General features: G+C 55.2%; 1 protein-coding gene across 2 annotated transcripts; it reads left to right on the forward strand.

Annotated features, from left to right (window-relative positions):
* Window positions 1–398: 398 nt before the first annotated feature.
* Window positions 399–16872, forward strand: LOC142924624 (alpha-tocopherol transfer protein-like). Of its 2 annotated transcripts, none has more exons than XM_076067194.1 (6): window positions 399–3009; window positions 4954–5254; window positions 7428–7581; window positions 8131–8324; window positions 8989–9099; window positions 14700–16872. In XM_076067194.1, the coding sequence occupies exons 2-6, from the start codon at window positions 5042–5044 to the stop codon at window positions 14913–14915; spliced, it is 888 nt and encodes a 295-aa protein (XP_075923309.1). In that variant the 5' UTR covers window positions 399–3009; window positions 4954–5041; the 3' UTR covers window positions 14916–16872. The 2 variants fall into 2 exon arrangements, with proteins under 2 accessions (XP_075923309.1, XP_075923310.1); XM_076067195.1 differs by having other exon boundaries at window positions 5036–5254.
* The last annotated feature ends 2298 nt before the right edge of the window (window positions 16873–19170 follow it).

The following is a 19170-nucleotide window of genomic DNA, read 5'->3' on the forward strand; positions in this document are numbered from 1 at the left end:
TTGTACCGCCGGGTAGGATTTCAAGTGTTTGGTGGGGGGGGGGGGCATGAACAGATAATGAGTGAATACCAGAAGTCGGTTCCTGTGGGTACAACGCACTTGAGTGTTGTGGAAAGTCATACTATTTTGAGAGCGTTGGTCCAGAAACAGCACTTTGGATAGGTAAGTGACTGCCCATTTAAAAAAAAGAAAACGAGGGACATCAGAACGTTAATTTAATTTTTCATCAAGGCCCCATCGTGTCATCAAGTGCAGTCACCAACTCTTAATCCCCCGTCTCTGTTCTGGCCTGTTTCATATGTTATGACGAAGATCCATTGCCCGAAACGTCGCCTGTTATACATTTTAACCTTTTTTTATTAACCGCGCTGTTATTGACGAACGTGGTATCGTTTGCTACTCGCGTGTGTTGACACTCGGTGCGACTTGCATGCTCAGCTGTTCGCGTGTTTGCGTTCCGCACAGCCTCACTGATTGGTGACTGATGCAGAGGACGTTGATAGTGGCCGCGTATGAACTGCCCATGCCCTTTGAAAACAAAAACAGATGCGACACGTTGGCTCGAATATTTTCTCACGAACTTTCAGACGAGTCCAAAGCCGTCGCATCATTGTGAAGACCCGTTGATGTATTTATCGCCACTGCGACATGGTACGCAGTCAAACGTGGAAATATTTAATATTCGTGAAGGATTTCTCTCTTTTTGGGGGGTGGAGGAGGAGTGGGGCAATGGATGGGCCATCCGGAATGCGCCACGTCTTGTCGCATATCGAAATCACCCGCAGGGTCGAACCGGGATATGACGGTCGGGCCAGACGAGTACATTTAACACGTAATGCTTTCCCGACCCAATATTCTGCATGATAATTTTGTAAAGTTTGTTTTTATTGGGCTATGTCGCGGAATTCTGCCGTAGACCCACCTCCAATCGACACGGCCAATTACGATCCTGCTGCTGATGCTGCTGTCTGATTATTTTGGTGGTTGACATCCAACCGCCGGTGACGATGCGAGAAAAGTAAATGCATCGCCACGTTCTGTTCACGTGACGCTCCTTGCTGATCGGCTGTGTCGGGGGGAGGTGGTTACGACACATTCACATGGACGCGATCTCTAAGACAAGCCACAAGAAACAAAACACTTTATCATGAACTGCACAAACGTGTTTGTCCAGAACCGTTTACGCAGGTCGTGGGCGTGGGAGTTACACCAACTATATAAAAAACATTTTACCAAGTAAGGCCAACTCAGCTATATGGCCCTTGTTCAGAAGCGACCAGGCTACCACAAATGATAGCTCGATGAAGAGGCTTATCATCGTGTGGAACTTTATAGCAGCAGCCACATACTCGAGACGCACGGCGATTCTAAATGTGGAGGGGAAAAACCGGAGGACCCGGAGAAAAATCCACGCGACCACGGGGAGACACAAAAACTCCAAATATACAGCAGCAGGCGACGTCAGGGTCGGGATCGAACGCACGACCTCAGCCATACCAGGCCAGTCAACATCTCGCCGCTGGTGGGCAATACAACTTGTTGTTGTATGGTACTATGCCCCCCACGTCTATGCCCCCCACCGCCTTCACACACCCGCGTACTGACGAGCGTGGTGAAGTATGGTCAACATCCAGCAGCAAATTGCCAATAGTTATGTGCGTGCATGTGCATGGGGCTCCTCCGCTTGCAGCTGTGACTAAACGTAAACATTAGTTGACAGAATGTGTTTTCAACTAAATGTGTTTTATCATTAGCAACGACGCCCTGCCACCTTTGTACTCCCAGTGCTGATGTGGCATCATACACCACGGCAGATGCTTGCTTTAACCATGCGGATGCCCAGTGACCATGTTCATATCTCACTGAGCCACTGATGTTAGCCGTGGGCGGGAATCGAATAAATATTCATGCGGGCCAGTTCGCTTCACTGTTGGATTGAGACCTCCCCCACCCCTCCCTCCACTACGTCCAAATAAGTGGCGGAGCGTTGCTTGACCATACTTCACCATTCAGGCTGGTGGGAGCGGTGTGAGTCGGGCGGCGGCGGCGGTGGTGGAGAGGAGGGTGGAGACGGAGATCCGATTTCACTTCAGAAATAACTCGCCACTCATGTTCGCCGCGACTGCCCATCAATCTCGCTTCGGGTCGCTGGGTTTCACAGCGCAGCGCGCTAACCACTGCGCCACCGCTCCCACCACCACCACCACAATCTGTCGGACTCTTGCACAATTCTCTTCCAATAAACTGGACACCGTGGCAGGGGGGGGGGGGGGTGATTCGTGCTCAGCCGCTTGCCACTGCCACTGGCATCGTTCCTCTCTCCGCCTTCGGGGTTGGCTGTCATTCATTAATCCCCTCGGCAAATGTAAACACAATAAATAACTCGCATGAATAAATAAACAAATTGCCGGCGCGTTCATCGCAGCGCTCGCTCTCGGGCTCGCTCCTCTTCGACTGCGACTCGCCGCGCGTGCTGCCCACGTGAACTCCACGCGGCGACTCGCCAGGGCCTAGAGGACTCTGCCGCTCAAGGAATCGCTCCGTGACATTTGAGAGAACTCCCCAACTCCCGACGGGGACTCGCAGGGACTCGAAGATAAAAGGAACTCAAGGAGTCAGAGTCGAGCAATCGGACTCGAAGGTTCGTAGGCTGATCGCACAACGACCGAGGTGGTGATTCAAGGCACCCCCCCCCCCCACCGAGTCAAGGACTCACAGACTCGGGGATTGAAGGACTCGGCGGTTTAGAAACTCGGAACTTTAGAGACTCTCACTTGGAACTCGGGATCCGACTCAAGACTCGAGGAATCCGGTACCCAGGGAATCGGGATCCTCGGCCTGAGGGACTGTTGAGACTCCAGAGACACGTGGACCGAGATACTCGTAAGATACGCGGGGACTGTGAGACTCGGGGATTGGAGAGATCCTGGACTCGAGAGCAGGATCTCGATTTGACGTGCAGGATGACGGAGTGCGGAGCGCAGTGATCACACAACACAGACTGAGGAGGTGAGTGCGTGCGCGGGTTCTCACAATCATCAGCAGTAGAATCAACAACAGCAGAATCATCGTCAGCACCAGAATCATCGTCAGCAGCAGAATCATCGTCAGCAGAATCAGCAGCAAAATCGTCAGCAGCACCATCATCAGCAGCATAATCATCATCATCAGCAGCAGCCGTTATAAGCACACAGACTACATGCAGTCATAATTGGAATATTTAACTATACTGGAGGAATCCGATGAGCTATAAAGCTCTTTTTCCACAGATGTCCAGTAAAATTATGCTGTGACCAAAGGTGAGCTATAACTCGACGATGGATTAACGTAAGGGGAGCAGCTGTAGTGTCACGGTGTGAGCACACTCCACTTGCAATGCTGTAGTGTCACAGGTGAGCACACACTCCACTTGCAATGCTGTAGTGTCACAGGTGTGAGCACACTCCACTTGCAATGCTGTAGTGTCACAGGTGAGCACACTCCACTTGCAATGCTGTAGTGTCACAGGTGAGCACACTCCACTTGCAATGCTGTAGTGTCACAGGTGAGCACACTCCACTTGCAATGCTGTAGTGTCACAGGTGAGCACACTCCACTTGCAATGCTGTAGTGTAACGGTGTGAGCACACTCGGCTTGCAATGCTGTAGTGTCACGGTGTGCGCACACTCCACTTGCAATGCTGTAGTGTCACGGTGTGAGCACACACTCCACTTGCAATGCTGTAGTGCACGGTTCGATTCGATCTCCTGGCGCGGCAGTTTAAATCCACCGTACCCCTCCCCCTCTGTCCACCCAGCAGTATAAATGACAAGCGGCACGCCACAGGCGTACGGGAAGTTCTCGTGCCGTGGGGTCAAGTGTGCTGGGTACGCACACGAGAGACTCTCCACTAGGGGGACTCGATCTGCCCCTGGTGGAGAGTCTCTCGTGTGCTGGGTACGCACACGAGAGACTCTCCACCAGGGGGACTCGAGCTGCCCCTGGTGCCCAGCACACGAGAGACTCTCCACCAGGGGGACTCGAGCTGCCCCTGGTGGAGAGTCTCGCGTGTGCTGGGAATGCACACGAGAGACGCCGATAATGAATCCCTACTCGCAGCCAGTCTATAGTAGCAGCGTTCCACAAAGTGTCCCGAGGGAGAAATTAAACTAAACTATTTTTTTTAATTTTATATTGACTTAAAGCTTTCGTGACTGCAATAATTCATATTTCTTTGGGTCTTTCGGTAAAGTCACGTAGATAGGGTCAAATTAATACAAAATAAAATAAACAAAAAACTACTACGATCGTCATCAGGAGGAAAACTGTTTCAGTTTTGTGAAACTGAAACAGTTTTCGGTCGCTTGTGTTGTGATCGAAACGTGGTAGTTTTTTGTTTATTTCATTTCAATTAATTTTAACCTATTTACGTGACTTTACCGAAAGACCCAAATAATATATTTTAATTTTTCACGGTAAGGCCCCACTGAGCCGTACAGCTCTTGTTTCAAAAGCGACCCGTCTATCACAAATTATAGCTGGGCGAAGTGGCGGCTGACATCACGTGGAAATGTACCGCAGCAACCACATGGTCTCTCTCAACGCGTGGTGTTCATTCTAAATGTGGGGGGCGGAGGGGGAAACTGGAGAACCCGGAGAAAAATCCACGGGGAGAGAGAGACGCACAAACTCCAAATACAGGGGAGTTCAAGCAAATGTTGAACGCTTCTGAGAATGTGCAACAATATCACGAGAAATGTGCTGCCTCCGGGCTCTAGAGACAAACTTGGAGAAGGTTCCAGGCCACGTGTTGACAACGATGGCGAACAAGTGAAGACTCTTCCACTTTCTGAAGCTATTAACATGACATTTGTTATCATGTGTACGGTGTATTATCCGTTGCTATTTTCCCTCCCATTAAAAACGACAGTCCCATATACGCGCTAACATGTTTTGTGTTTGTTCGTTTGAAGCACCCTGCACACACAGCAAGGCGTCGTCACGCTCGGTGATCGAACCCACGTGGTTGACACGACCGCCCTTGTGACGCCACAGCCGTCGATGGCAATCCTCCCTGGCTGGGAAATGACGGACGCGGGTGGCCCAGCAGAGCCGCGCGACCTGCCCAATGAGCACCCCGTGGTGAGGGCCCGCGTGCGGGAGCTCCGTGGCCTCGCCCTGCGGGACCTCCCCGGCGTCCCGATCTGCCTCGCCGACGATTTCCTGATGGCCTTCGTGCGGGCCCGTGACCTCGACTGCGCGCAAGCCTTCCAGGTGAGTCGCTCGATACTCCGTGCCAGGTGCGTGCCAGGTGTTGTGTGTGTGGGGAGTGGTAGTGTAGCGGGTAGTGCGCTGCGCTACGGACCCGGCAGCCTGGGTTCGATTAAGGCTCACTGCACGGCCAACACCGGTGACGATTATTTGAACCGGTCCTGGGCCTCTCCCCTAGGTCGACTCGATATCAAGTGAGTACCTGGTGCGGTGTGTAGTAGACATCGCCACTGTGGAGACAAAGGCACCCCCTCGTGTGCCGTTCTGGCCTTCATAGGTGCTACTCGCTAACGGCACTTGCCCCTACAGTCTGTTAAGGCGACACGGGGGATCTTTGTCTGTGCTGACAGTGGTGGTGGTGGTTGGTGGCGTTGGCGAGCTGACGGCTCTGAGCACCCCCCTGGTGATATTGACACTGCACGCGACCGAGACGATTCGCAGTTCCAAGCTGCACCCAGTGATACGGGCAGGGGGCACGCGGGGCTATCTGCAAAGTGTACCCAGAAGTGTAGAACGGAGTTCAAAATCATCATCATCATCCTCATCACTGTGGCGGTGATGATGATTTCATGTTTACAAATCTGCTGCGTATGAGGCGAGTGATGGTGGTGTTGATGTTACTGCTGATGATGATGGTGTTGGTGCTACTGCTGATGATGATGGTGTTGGTGTTACTGCTGATGATGGTGGTGTTGATGTTACTGCTGATGATGATGGTGTTGGTGCTACTGCTGCTGATGATGGTGTTGATGTTACTGCTGCTGATGATGGTATTGATGTTACTGCTGATGATGGTGGTGTTGATGTTACTGCTGATGATGGTGTTGGTGCTACTGCTGATGATGATGGTGTTGATGTTACTGCTGATGATGGTGTAATGGTATTGTTTATGATGATGGTGTTGATGTTACTGCTGCTGACGATGGTGTTGATGTTACTGCTGATGATGGTGTTGGTGCTACTGCTGATGATGATGGTGTTGGTGCTACTGCTGATGGCGGTGTTGATGTTACTGCTGATGATGATGGTGTTGGTGTTACTGCTGATGATGATGATGGTGTTGATGCTACTGCTGATGATGATGGTGTTGATGTTACTGCTGATGATGATGGTGTTGATGTTACTGCTGATGATGATGGTGTTGATGTTACTGCTGATGATGGTGGTGTTGATGTTACTTCTGATGATGATGGTGTTGATGTTACTGCCGATGATGATGATGTTTCTGCTGATGATGGTGTTGATGTTTCCGCTGATGATGATGATGATGATACTGCTCATGCTGCTCATGATGCTGCTGACACTGCTGCTGATGATGATGTAGACGCTGACGCATTCCCACCGCTGGAGCGAGGAGTTTCAAGCCTGCCGCAGGTCACGACAGTCACCTCCGTGTCTCTCTACTCTCGCTGCTGCTCATCTTGCTCCTTCTACCTCCACGTGTTGCTGCTCTCACGTTCAACCCCCGTGGAGCCTTCTGCTGATTGTGCTTGGTCTGCTGCCTGCTGATGATCATGATGCTGATGATGCTGATTATCATGTCACGTGTGCTGTTGATACTCATCATTGTGCTGCTGCTGATCACGCTGCTCGTGTTGATTCTGCGGCTGATGATGATGATGCTGCTGCTGCTGTCTAGCCATCGAACAAAGACGGTCACAGGAGCGCGCGCTTCCAGATGCGCTTCTGCGGCCGTCTGGAACGCTCTTCGTTCCGATATTAGGAAGCCACTGGAGCTATGCACTTTGAACATCCAGGGTGAACACTAATTTCTTTAGACCTGCTTCTTGTGTTTGGTTTGTTGTGCTTCCTCCGATTAGCACGGTTGGCTACGTACGGTACAGAAGAATTTCAACATTCATGTTGATTCTGCTGCTTCTGATGATGATGATAGTGGTGGTGATGATGATGCTGCTTGTGACGATGATGACGGTGGTGATGATGATGATGCTGCTTCTGATGATGATGGTGATGATGATGCAGCTGCTGCTGCTTCTGATGATGATGACAGTGATGGTGGGGTTGATGATGATGCTGCTTGTGATGATGATGATGACGGTAGTGATGATGATGCTGCTTGTGATGATGATGGTGATGATGACGGTGGTGGTGATGTTGGTGGTAACGATAATGATGGTGATGGTGATGATAATGATGGCGGTGATGTTGATTACAGCTGCTGAGGAATTACCACCGCTGGAGGGAGGAGTGCTCGGAGCTCGTTGGGGACCTGCGCCCGGGTCCGCTGCTGCCACTGCTGGCTCGGGGCTACCACGGGGCCCTGGCACGGCCCGACACGCACGGCCGCACGGTGCTTCTCTACCGCGTCGGTGCGGCTCACGGCCAGCAGCAGCACCAGTAGCGTCATCAGCAGCAGGAGTAGCAGCAGCAGCAGGAACAGCAGCAGCAGTAGTAGTAGCAGCATCATCAGCAGGAGCATTGGCGTTAGTAGCAGCAGCAGGAGCAGCAGCAGTAGCAGCATCAGCAGTAGCAACAGCGTCATCATCAGAAGTATCAGAATCAGCAGTAGTACTACTAGTAGCAGCAGCATCATCATCATCAATATCATTAGCAGCAGTAGCAGCAGCATCACTAGTAGTAGCAGCAGCAGCAGCATCATCAACTGTCTCATCAGTATCAGTAGTGGTACCAGTGTCATAAAATTACATAAAGATAAAAACAAATCGATTCTTAATCCGCTGACCTTCGAGCTAAACCGATGCGCGCATTACGTGCCAGTCAATGATTGCACGGGTAAACATCTTCGTGGTGTTTATAGACCAGGACTGGTTTCGACATTCAGCGTCTCGTCAGCAGCAGGGTCGGACTGCCCTGACGCCACGGGTGGCGTGCGCTCGCGGTGTTGTCGCGTGGCGCAGACCGCTGGGACCCCAAGGTGCACTCTGCCACGGAGGTGTTCCGCGTGAGCCTCCTCACCTCGGAGCTGCTGGCACGGGACGCGCGCACGCAGCTACGCGGCGTCACGGTCATCTTCGACCTGCGGGGCCTCCGCTTCGGCCACGTGGCCCGCGTGGGCCCCACCATGGCGCGCCGAATCGCCAGCGTCCTCACGGTGTGTCCGTGTGTGCGTGGTATCTGTTTTTATTTTCTTTACTCACTCGCGTTCCTTTCTCCGTTGCATTCACCGGTAACCGCATGACAATCGGGACGGTCAGAAGCATGTGTTTGCACGAGGCCAGAGGAGCGCGATGAGCTAGACGAGTCGTTTTCCAGGTTTTGCCGGGTTTGTGGCATGCGTGAAGCAAGCAAATATCGACCAGTACACCACGCGGCATGGTGGGTTCGACCTTCTCGTGACCCTGGACAAACGAGGGCAGCATCTGCCACGGTGGAGTGATGATGATGATGGTGGTGGTGGTGGTGGTCAGCAGTACCCCCGGACTCGCAATTTGGAGGGGGTTGGTTGGTTCGATGCAATTTCCCTGCTCGGCAGTTAAACATCTTCATCCCCCGCGCCGCCCACCATCGTTAATCCATCGGCGGGGTGCAGCGTGCTGGTGGGGGAAAGTGTGGGCACTCCCACCTCTTGCCGACGAAAATTCCACGTGAAACGATGACCGGTTGCCGACTTTCCGGAGATGTTTCTGTAATCGTCATCACGGTGGTGTCGTGGTCGACGCTGCCTGCACCGGCCCGGCACGCCGCGTCCGGTGTGCCTCTCGCGATGCGCCGTGGCCTGGGTCTAACCCACGGAGCGTGTGCGGTTGTGTGGACAGGACTCCTTCCCCATCAAGGTGCGCTCCATACACCTGCTCAACACGCCGCTCATCTTCCAGTCGCTCTTCGCCATCATCCGGCCCTTCCTGTCAGAGAAGATGTACTCACGGGTGAGGACACACAAACACACACACCAGACTCTCACCTCGCGCACTGTCAGGGCACCACCATCAGCATCATCACCATCATCATCATATTAACCATAATCATCATCATTACCATGATAATAATTATAATAATCAAGATCATCATCATCATCACCACCACCGTCACTATCATTGTCACAGTCATCGTCACAATCATCTTCACCATTGTCACTACGGCCGTGGGCGGTGACGTGGCCCGCAGTTACAATTGCAGCAGCGCCTGCCCCGGTGAGCGTGGCCCTGGTGAGCGTGACAGTGGTGAGCGTGGCCCTGGTGAGCGTGACAGTGGTGAGTGTGGCAGTGGTGAGCGTGGCCCTGGTGAGCGTGGCCCTGGTGAGTGTGACCCTGGTGAGTGTGGCCCTGGTGAGCATGGCCCTGGTGAGCGTGGCCCTGGTGAGCGTGGCCCTGGTGAGCGTGGCGTCGTGAGCGTGGCCCTGGTGAGCGTGGCAGTGGTGAGCGTGGCAGTGGTGAGCGTGGCCCTGGTGAGCGTGGCCTTGGTGAGCCTGGCAGTGGTGAGCGTGGCCCTGGTGAGCGTGGCAGTGGTGAGCGTGGCAGTGGTGAGCGTGGCCCTGGTGAGCGTGGCCTTGGTGAGCCTGGCAGTGGTGAGCGTGGCCCTGGTGAGCGTGGCAGTGGTGAGCGTGGCAGTGGTGAGCGTGGCCCTGGTGAGCGTGACCCTGGTGAGCGTGGCCCTGGTGAGCGTGGCAGTGGTGAGCGTGGCCTTGGTGAGCGTGGTCCTGGTGAGCGTGGCCCTGGTGAGCGTGGCCCTGGTGAGCGGGGCCCTGGTGAGCGTGGCAGTGGTGAGCATGGCAGTGGTGAGCGTGGCCCTGGTGAGCGTGGCAGTGGTGAGCGTGGCCCTGGTGAGCGGAGCCCTGGTGAGCGTGGCCCTGGTGAGCGCCCGCCTGCCGGTGTCGCCCACCCCTATAAACGCTCCGCTTGGCTCGCAGCGGACGCTGCAGGTCCAAATTCGCCAAATTTTAAAATATTGCGCCACTAATGAACGAGTGAATGTCCTCCATTGGAATTGTACTGCAGCGGTAACCAAAGACAAGATCCCCCCCCCCCGCCCATATAGCTTGAACAGGCTGTAGGGGCAAGTGCTGTTAGCAAGCAGCACCTATGAAGGCTGCCACGGCACACGAGGGGGTGGGTGGCCAGCACCACGCCCGGCCGTCTTTGTCTCCCCAGTGGCGATGTTTGCACACCGCACCAGGTACTCGTTTGAGGCCGAGTCGACCTAGGGGGAGGCCCAGGACCGGTTCAGATAATCGGTGTCGACTGTGAGCGGGAATCAAATACCGAGTCGCCGGGTTTTCGTAGCGTGAGCACACTAACCACTACACCACCACTCCCCCACACCCACCCAACCACAACAACAACAACCGCCATTCGCCACTAAGTGGCGGTGACGTCACCACGACGCTTGTGCCAGGCTATGTGCACCCTGAGGCCACGTGAAGTGTCGAACGCCCGCTGGCAGGAGGTCACGGGGCAGACCCAGGTGCCACGGGTCGACTGACTGAGATGACTGGCTGATGCACCACCTGTGCCCCCTACTGTGCCAACCTGCTGTGCTTTAGCCACCCGGCGCTCCGCTCGCTGTTGTGAGCGTCGCTCCTCCGCCCTCCGTTGTTGTTGGAGGGCGACTGCCTCCAACTGCCCAGTAGCATCCTTCACGAGCCTCCTCCACAGAGGCCGATCTTGACACCGCTGGTACCAGTCATCGGCAAGTCCACTCAGCTCCACGTCCTCCTGTACCACATCACTCCATCTCTTCTCTAGCCCGTGCCGCGCCCGCTTAGCCCCCTCAATCCGGCCAAACAAAAGCTGTTTCGGCATGCGGTGGCTGGGCATGCGGGCTACATGACCCAGCCATCGCAGCCTTGCCTGCCGGAGGAGCTCACCGATGGGACCCTGCCCAGATCTTTCAAGGATTTGTGAGCTCCTCACACAATCCAGTCTGGTTAAACCCAGGATGGATCGTAGGCAGGTCAGCCTAAATGTTTCTAACCGGCGAAGATGTTCCATTAGGGGGGTCCACGTTTCGCAAGCGTAGAGAAGGGAGGGAATGACCGTGGCCGAGAAGACCTGAAGCTTAGTGCGGAGCGACAGACCAGGTAGCTTCCACACAGCGTTACGCAACCGATGAAAAGATATTGCCGCTCGACTGATTCGGAGTGAGACCTCTGCTGTTAAACTGGAGCCAGTCATAAGCACACTGCCCAGGTATGGGAAACTCTCCACTCTCTCCACAACTGCCCCATCACCGATTGGGAGTTGTGGGGGTGGAGTGTCCGATGGTACAAAATACCCAGGCAGGTGCTTAGTTTTGGTGGGGCTGATGGTAAGGCCCCACCTCTTAGTGGCACGCTCCAGTCTCAGCAGCAGCGTCTCCAACTCCTCCTCTGACTGAGCAGCTATTACCAAGTCATCAGCATACATAACGTGGTTGAGCAATAGGGAGCCATCCCTTGACCGCACCCGGGCATCGATTAGCCTCCCATTATATCTGTACCATATGGAGATTCCCCCGGTACAGCTATTGAAGGCTTCACGAACTACGTGGTCAAAATAGATGTTAAATAATGTGGGAGCCAGAGGACATCCCTGTCGCACCCCAAGGTGTACAGGGAATGGCTCTGACTCCCGGCCACGTAGTTTTACCCGGGCCCGCTCACCATCATGAAGGTCCTTAATGATCGTGAGCAGAGGGTCAGGTACTCCAAAAGCACGAAGAACGACCCAGAGCCCAGGCCTACTGATGGTATCATAGGCCTTGACCAGGTCAATAAAGCAGAGATGTAGGTCTTGTTGGAATTCCCTACACCTCTGCTGTAGCAGACGGACAGAAAATATGGCATCTGTGCAGGACCGCCCTTTCCTGAAACCGCATTGGGGCTCCGCAAGCCTCTCCTCAGCGTGCCTGGCAAGGCGATGCTGAATAATCCTTGCCAGGACCTTTCCCGGCACACTGAGGAGTGAGATGCCCCTGTAGTTGTTACAGTCTGTGCGGTCCCCCTTCTTAAAAAGGGGGACCACCAGGGCATCCTTCCAATCCTGCGGAACCCGTCCAGTGGTCCAGACTGTTGTTATGATGTCATATAGGGCAGTCTGTGCACAAACGCCACCCTCCCTCAGCATTTCGCTTGGGAGATCATCTCTGCCCGCTGCCTTTCCTGGTCTCAGACTCCGGATCGCCTTCAATACTTCCTCAGCAGATGGCACCTCAGCCAGCCACTCACAGGGGGTGACTTCATCCAATATTTGAGGCACCGCAGCCTCAGCAGGGTCATCCTCACTTTGTGCCACGATGTTTTCCTGGCTGTGGGATTTTCCCTCCCCCAGGACCTCACAGAAATGCTCAGCAAATCTGCGAACCTGTTCCTGGGGGTCGGAAATTGGATCACCGTTTTTTCCCCTAATGATGGTAATAGGTGTGGCGCTGCAGGTTACTTTTTTGATGGAGTTAAATAGCGATTTGTGATCACGGGCCACTGAGGCAGACTCCATCTCCTCAGCAACCCGCGACCACCACCCATCCTTGCAGCGCCTCACGGCTCTCCGAACCTCCGAGCGAAGGCTGCGGTAAGCCTCCTCATTCTCTGACGTGGGATTCTGTAGCCGATGACAGTGGGCCTGTCGCTTTTTCTCAACCATCCTGAACAACTCCTCTGTCATCCAGGGTGTCTGGGGAGGTCTGGACCGCGTACCCAAAGCAGCCATTGCAGCTGCATGAGTCACAGTCCTAAACCTCGCCCATTTACCCTCGACATCAGGAGGAGTCGGGGACGATGCCAATCCAAGCCGCAAGCAATGATGAAATTCTCGCTTGCAACTTTCATCAGATAACTGAGACCAGGCCACTTTAGGTTGGAATGGGGTCCTGGGTGTACACCCACCACCGGAGTGGAAGAATGGCAGGCGCATCTTACAGATGACTAGTCGATGGTCAGAGGGCAGATCAGCTCCACGGTAGGTCCTGGTGTCAAGGACATGGGCTCGCATTCGCTGGTCCGTCACTATGTAGTCCAGCAGATGTTCTTGCTTGGACCCGGCATGCATCCATGATGTTGTGTGGATGCGCCGATGCCGGAACAGCGTGTTGGTAATTACAAGCCCATGGGCTGCACAAAAATCTAGCAGCCTCCTACCGTTGTTATTGAGCTGATCTGGCCCATGCCCTCCAATCACTCCAGACCAGGTGCCAGTATCATGACCAACTCGGGCATTGAAGTCACCCAACATGATGACTCTATCCCGAGGGGCCACTTTAGCCAGCACCTGTGACAGGAGGTCATAGAAGGCATCTGACTCATCGGCTTTGCCTGCATCCCTCCACGGATGTTCATCTTCGGTGGGGGCATAAGTAACCACGACCACCATTCCTCGCCTCCGGTTGATGGGAAGGCGAGCCCAAAGTAGCCTGGGGCTTACAGCTTCCCACACCTCACCGCCACGCTCCCACGCCCCCTTCATTCTTTTGTTCAAAAGAAGACCCACACCCTGTTGTTTGGCAGTCTGCTGCCCCGAGTAGAGGACTGTCCACCCCTCATGGTGGCAGGAGCCAGAGCCGGTCCACCGGACCTCCTGAATGCCGCATAGATCCAGGCGGTACCGGTCCAGCTCCCGACAGAGGAGTGGCAGCCTCTCCTCTGCAGTGAGCGTTCGAACATTCCACGTGGCCACCCGTAGTGGCTTTTCGTTGTTTCTGGAGTAGCCCCGAGGGTAGGTATTCAATCTCCTGGCTCCGCCAATTGGGGTTTGGCCAGGAGACGTCATAGACGCCTGGCCCCCCGGGGCCTCCGGCACAAGCTTAGTTGTTACATATTTCACTTTAATTCGTGGTTTTGTGGTAATTAATTGAAGGTGGAGGGGTTACCAGCCCCTCGCACCCGTCCAGAGCCCCCGTTTAGCCCCTGTGGTGGACACATATGCCATGAGGGGAGGAGCCAATCAAAATTGGAACTCCCCCCACAGCACTGTCCACGACAGAGTTGCCCGTCCGGCACCGCGAGGAGGTAGGGGGTTGTTTTGCCGGTTTTGCCAACCACACACACACCCACACACACACCCATCCACACACACACACCCCTATCCACCCCACACTCACCCACCCCACACCCACCCCTATCCACCCCACACCCAACCCCACACCCACCCACACACACACACACACACCCCTATCCACACCACACTCACCCACCCCACGCCCACCCACCCCACACCCACCCACCCCACACTCACCCACCCGCCCCACACCCACCCACCCCACACCCACCCACCCCACACCCACCCACACCCACCCACCCACCCCACACCCACCCACCCACCCCACACCCACCCACCCACCCACCCCACACCCACCCCACCCGCCCCACACCCACCCACCCACCTCACACCCACCCACCCCACACCAACCCACCCCACACCCACCCACCCACCCCACACCCACCCACCCACCCCACACCCACCCCACCCCCACCCACCCACCCACCCCACCCACACACTGCGAACGCGTGGCAGGACCCTCCTGAGAAATGGTCACGAGACTCTGCGACCGTCCGCAGATCCACGTGCACAGCGGCGACGCTCCGCAGAGCCTCGTGGACGAGGTGGGGCCCTCCGTGATGCCCGCCGAGCTCGGCGGAGAGGGCCCCAGCGTGGAGGAGGTGTGCGCCGAGTGGACGCAGGTGCTGCTGGGCTCCGAGATGGAGCTCCGCCGTGTAACGTCGCTCCACCACGACTCTCTGTGCCCCTGCAAGCTGCTGCTGCTCAAGGACTGAGACCTCCACGAGGTGTCGGGGGGGGTCGGGCGACCGTCGACGCCGCGAGGGACCACGTGGCACGCGCTGTCGCTTCTTTCCGGCTGCTTGATATGGGTGCTCAATTTTAACGACCTCAAAGTCTCATCATCATCATCATCATCGCCGCCGCCACCGCCACCAACGTCTCAATTTTGCTCTTCCCCTTGGTTTCTGAGAGCCGGGTGTCACTGCAGTGACTCACCCATAACAACCTCCCTCCTCCTCCTGATCACAACACACACGGAACTTTCTCGCACAGGTCTGTTCCCATCCTGCTGCGTTACCCTATCCCACCACGATCTCTACAGAAGAATGGCCAACCGGCTTTTACATGTCTGGGAATTATTATGGACGAATAATACGAATAATAGTGCGTTATGTTTTCAATATATGTGGAATCTTATATATTTTTTAAGCAATTATAATGGAGCAGTATCGTAAATAAATAGACCGAGCACAGGTCGATCCATGTATAGATACCCCCTTGGTTTCTACTGACTCTTACATTAGTCTCAGCTGCCGATTTAGAATGTTGAAAAGTGATGGCTCCTACAGCTTACCGAGCGGAGCTTGTGAAACGATTGAACGTGAGGAATTGAGATGGTTGGGAAAGAAGATGTTATTTTGTTTAAACTTCATTAATTCCTGCCAGTTATATTAGTGGAAAGGAGCGCGTCCAACAGGACGTCCACTGTGGAGATGGAGCGATGAAAGCATTACAAAAATCTGCCGCTGGCTAGGTGGATTCATGTATCGCAGGCTCGTGAGAGGTAATGCGGCTTGAGGGAGGCCTTCATCCAGCAGCAGATTGACTCAAGTTGATTTTGTTTTTACCCGGTATGAACTCGGAGGAGACGAGGATAGAGGAATCTCTCATTTGCGCGAGTGATACGGGGCATTGGTCTGCTGCTAGTAGCGGGCAATGACTGCCGTCGTGTGGTCTAGCCTAGGGGCACCCCTAGTGGCAGCGGTCGCTGTGCATCAGTCTGTCAGCACGGGGGCGATGGCTGCTCTGTGTGCGTGTCTGCGTGATCGTGTGTTGGTGGCTCAGAGATGTTGACTCCCTCGCCTGGTATGCAGGAGGTCGTGGGTTCCATCACGACCCTGACGCGTGGATTTTTCTCCGGGTCCTCTGGGGTTTCCCTCCTCATTTAGAATCGACATCACCACGCGTTTAGACTTTAGTGTATTAATCTGCGGTACATTTCCACATGAGCGACTTCTTTGAACTTTAATTTGTGATGGTCAGGTCGCTTATCAAAAAGAGCTACGTAGCTCAGTGGGCCTTACCTGTTAAAAAAAATTGCATAATACCACACGGCAGTATTAATCGGGGCGGCCGCTAGATTCGAACCAAAAAGCACCTCTCGGCGAACGCGCTACCGCTGGTGCCACGTGCCCGCACCAGTCAACCAATCAGCTAAATAATCGATTCTTAAGCTACCGCGTGGCTCGCCGTCGACGCGATTTCTATGCGACGTTGTCCTCTGGACCAAACTGCCGCTGGGCAATAGCTGGCACGTCAGTTAAACTAGCGAGCGGTCCTGACCTTCCTCTGACCTTGCAGCGCAACGTGGGAATATTGGGGGGCGGGGAGCGGGGTACAAACTTCACGCTCTTAACCGTCGTTCTCATCGGACCAGCCATGATCTATCCACTGCTGGCTGAAGGCATCGGCTAAGCTGTCCGTGCCTTGCGATTCCGCGACGCGACAATCCCATCTCGCTGCGGCCAATTTTGACCGCTCCATCTCCCCGACGGAGGTGCTAACTCTGCAGGTGCTGACTCTGCAGGTGCTAACTCTGCAGGTGCTGCGCTTTACCCGAGCGCGCTGCTGCCGTGGAGCGCTCGGGCTGCCTCGCCTGTACGTTGTGTCACAAATTGTGTTTTAATGCACGGACGTAATTAAAGTATTACCTGATGATGATAATAATAATGAGAATGTAACGGCACCTCTTTTGTCAATCCACTGCTGGATGAAGGTGTCCCCCACGCCGTGTCGAACGTGGGGGCGGGTGGTGGTGGGTGGGGGGGGGTTGACCATACTTCACCACGTTGGTCAGTTCGGGTAGGCCAACACGGGGACCATTCATCAGACGTGTGTGTATGTGTGTGTGTGTCTATGGGGAGCGGTGGTGGTGGTTTGCGCGCTGTGCTACAAACTCGGTGACCCGAGTTCGATTCCCGCTCACAGCCAACACAAGTGACAATTATCTGAACCGGTCCTGGGCTTCCCCTAGGTCGACTCAGCCTCAAATGAGTACCTTGTACGATATGTAAAAACATTGCCACGAGTGAGACAAAGGCGACCAGGCGTGGTGGTGGCCACCCATCCCCTCTCCTCGTATGCCATTCCGGCCTTAGTAGGTGCTCGCTAACAGCACTTGCCCCAACAGTCTGTAAAGGCTACACGGGGAATATTTGTCTTTGTTGGATGTGAGGGTGGTGATTAGTTAGGCATGGTGGGTGGAGTCTGTAACACCTGTTATGCACGTTCGTGGCCACCCATCCAAGCTCCGAAGACGTGCTTTGCTTCCGAGATCTGATGAGATGCCGGGTGCATTGCGGGTGATTCCATCATTGGGAGGTGTCGTGTCATCATGATCATCAGCAGCATCATGATCATCATGATCATCAGCAGCAGCAGCCACCTGACTTTGCCCCAAAGAGGCAGGAGACGCCTGCGTAGCGCTGCTGTGCTGGTAATGTGGCACTTGATGGGGCTGCTTTATCGAGGGCGATATTGGCACGGAATAAAAATACACTCCCATTGGCTGAGACTGATTGTTGAACGGTGGGGGATAAGGGGGGGTGGGGGGATAAGGGGGATGGGGGGATAAGGGGGGATGGGGGGATAAGGGGGTGGGGGATGGGGGGGATGGGGGTGGGGGGATAAGGGGGGTGGGGGGATAGTGGGGGGATAAGGGGGGGGTGGGGGTGGGGGGATAAGGGGGGTGGGGGGATAGTGGGGGGATAAGGGGGGGTGGGGGGATAAGGGGGGATAAGGGGGGATGACTCCGGACCGAGCGGCCCCAGCCACCTCGTGCGCCTTGCCACTCGATGCGTTTCGGAATTCGGCAACCGTCACTTTTATTGACAACAGCGACAACCCCACACCCACCCCCCACATCCATTCACACGGTACTCAGCCCTGGCGGGAGGAAGGAGTTGGGGGGGGGAGGAAGGAGTTGGGGGGGGGGAAGGAGTTGCCTCTCTCCCCTGCCTCTCCCCCCTGCCTCTCTCCCTGCCTCTCCCCCTGCCTCTCCCCCTGCCTCTCTCCCTGCCTCTCCCCCTGCCTCTCCCCCTTGCCTCTCTCCCCTGCCTCTCCCCCTTGCCTCTATCCTCTCTCCCCTGCCTCTCCCCCTTGCCTCTCTCCCCTGCCTCTCCCCTTTGCCTCTCCCTCTTGCCTCTCTCCTTGCCTCTCTCCCCTGCCTCTCCCCCTTGCCTCTCTCCCCTGCCTCTCCCCCTTGCCTCTCCCCCTTGCCTCTCTCCCTGCCTCTCCCCTTGCCTCTCCCCCTGCCTCTCCCCCTGCCTCTCCCCCTGCCTCTCCCCCTGCCTCTCTCCCTGCCTCTCCCCTTGCCTCTCCCCCTGCCTCTCCCCCTGCCTCTCCCCCTGCCTCTCTCCCTGCCTCTCCCCCTGCCTCTCTCCCTGCCTCTCCCCCTGCCTCTCCCCCTGCCTCTCCCCCTGCCTCTCCCCCACTGCCTCTCCCCCTGCCTCTCCTCCGCCTCCGCGCCTCTCGCCCAGCCTGGGTCTCCAACCGCCTCGTGGACCGAGAATTTGAAGGGCGATCAGCAAAGTGGAAAAAGTCGCTAATGGGGTTTGGTGGCGAGTTAATTGTCTCGGTAGCGAGAGTGGCTAGGGCTAGAGTGAGTGTGTGTGTTTGAACAGTGTGGTTAGGGCACGTATGTTATTGAATAGTGTGGTTAGGTAATAGCTATTGTGTGTGTGCTTGAATTAGTGTGATTAGGGTTACGGATTGCGTTTGGATAGTATTGACAGAGTTTGTCTGGGTGACTAGTCAGGGTTATGGCTAGTGTCTGGGTGACTAGTCAGGGTTATGGCTAGTGTCTGGGTGACTAGTCAGGGTTATGGCTAGTGTCTGGGTGACTAGTCAGGGTTCGTGCTAGGCATGGGGACTTGCATCTTCTCTACTGGCTGCGTCTGCTCACCCCAGTGCACGTGCCTGCTGCTTCTGCTGCTGTGACCAAACACGCAGCCCGCTGCCCGCCCGCCC

The sequence above is a fragment of the Petromyzon marinus genome, chromosome 15, assembly GCF_048934315.1.
Source record: "Petromyzon marinus isolate PM22_M1 ecotype Great Lakes invasive population chromosome 15, UKy_Petmar_22M1.pri1.0, whole genome shotgun sequence".
NCBI lineage: Eukaryota > Metazoa > Chordata > Hyperoartia > Petromyzontiformes > Petromyzontidae > Petromyzon > Petromyzon marinus.

Excerpts from the sequence above, each read along its gene's own strand:
- LOC142924624 (XM_076067194.1), top strand. The coding sequence starts at position 5,042 with ATGGCAATCCTCCCTGGCTGGGAAATGACGGACGCGGGTGGCCCAGCA. Across the intron at positions 7,582-8,130 it reads GGTGCTTCTCTACCGCGTCG|ACCGCTGGGACCCCAAGGTG; the intron begins GTGCGGCTCACG and ends CGCGTGGCGCAG. Across the intron at positions 9,100-14,699 it reads CAGAGAAGATGTACTCACGG|ATCCACGTGCACAGCGGCGA; the intron begins GTGAGGACACAC and ends GACCGTCCGCAG.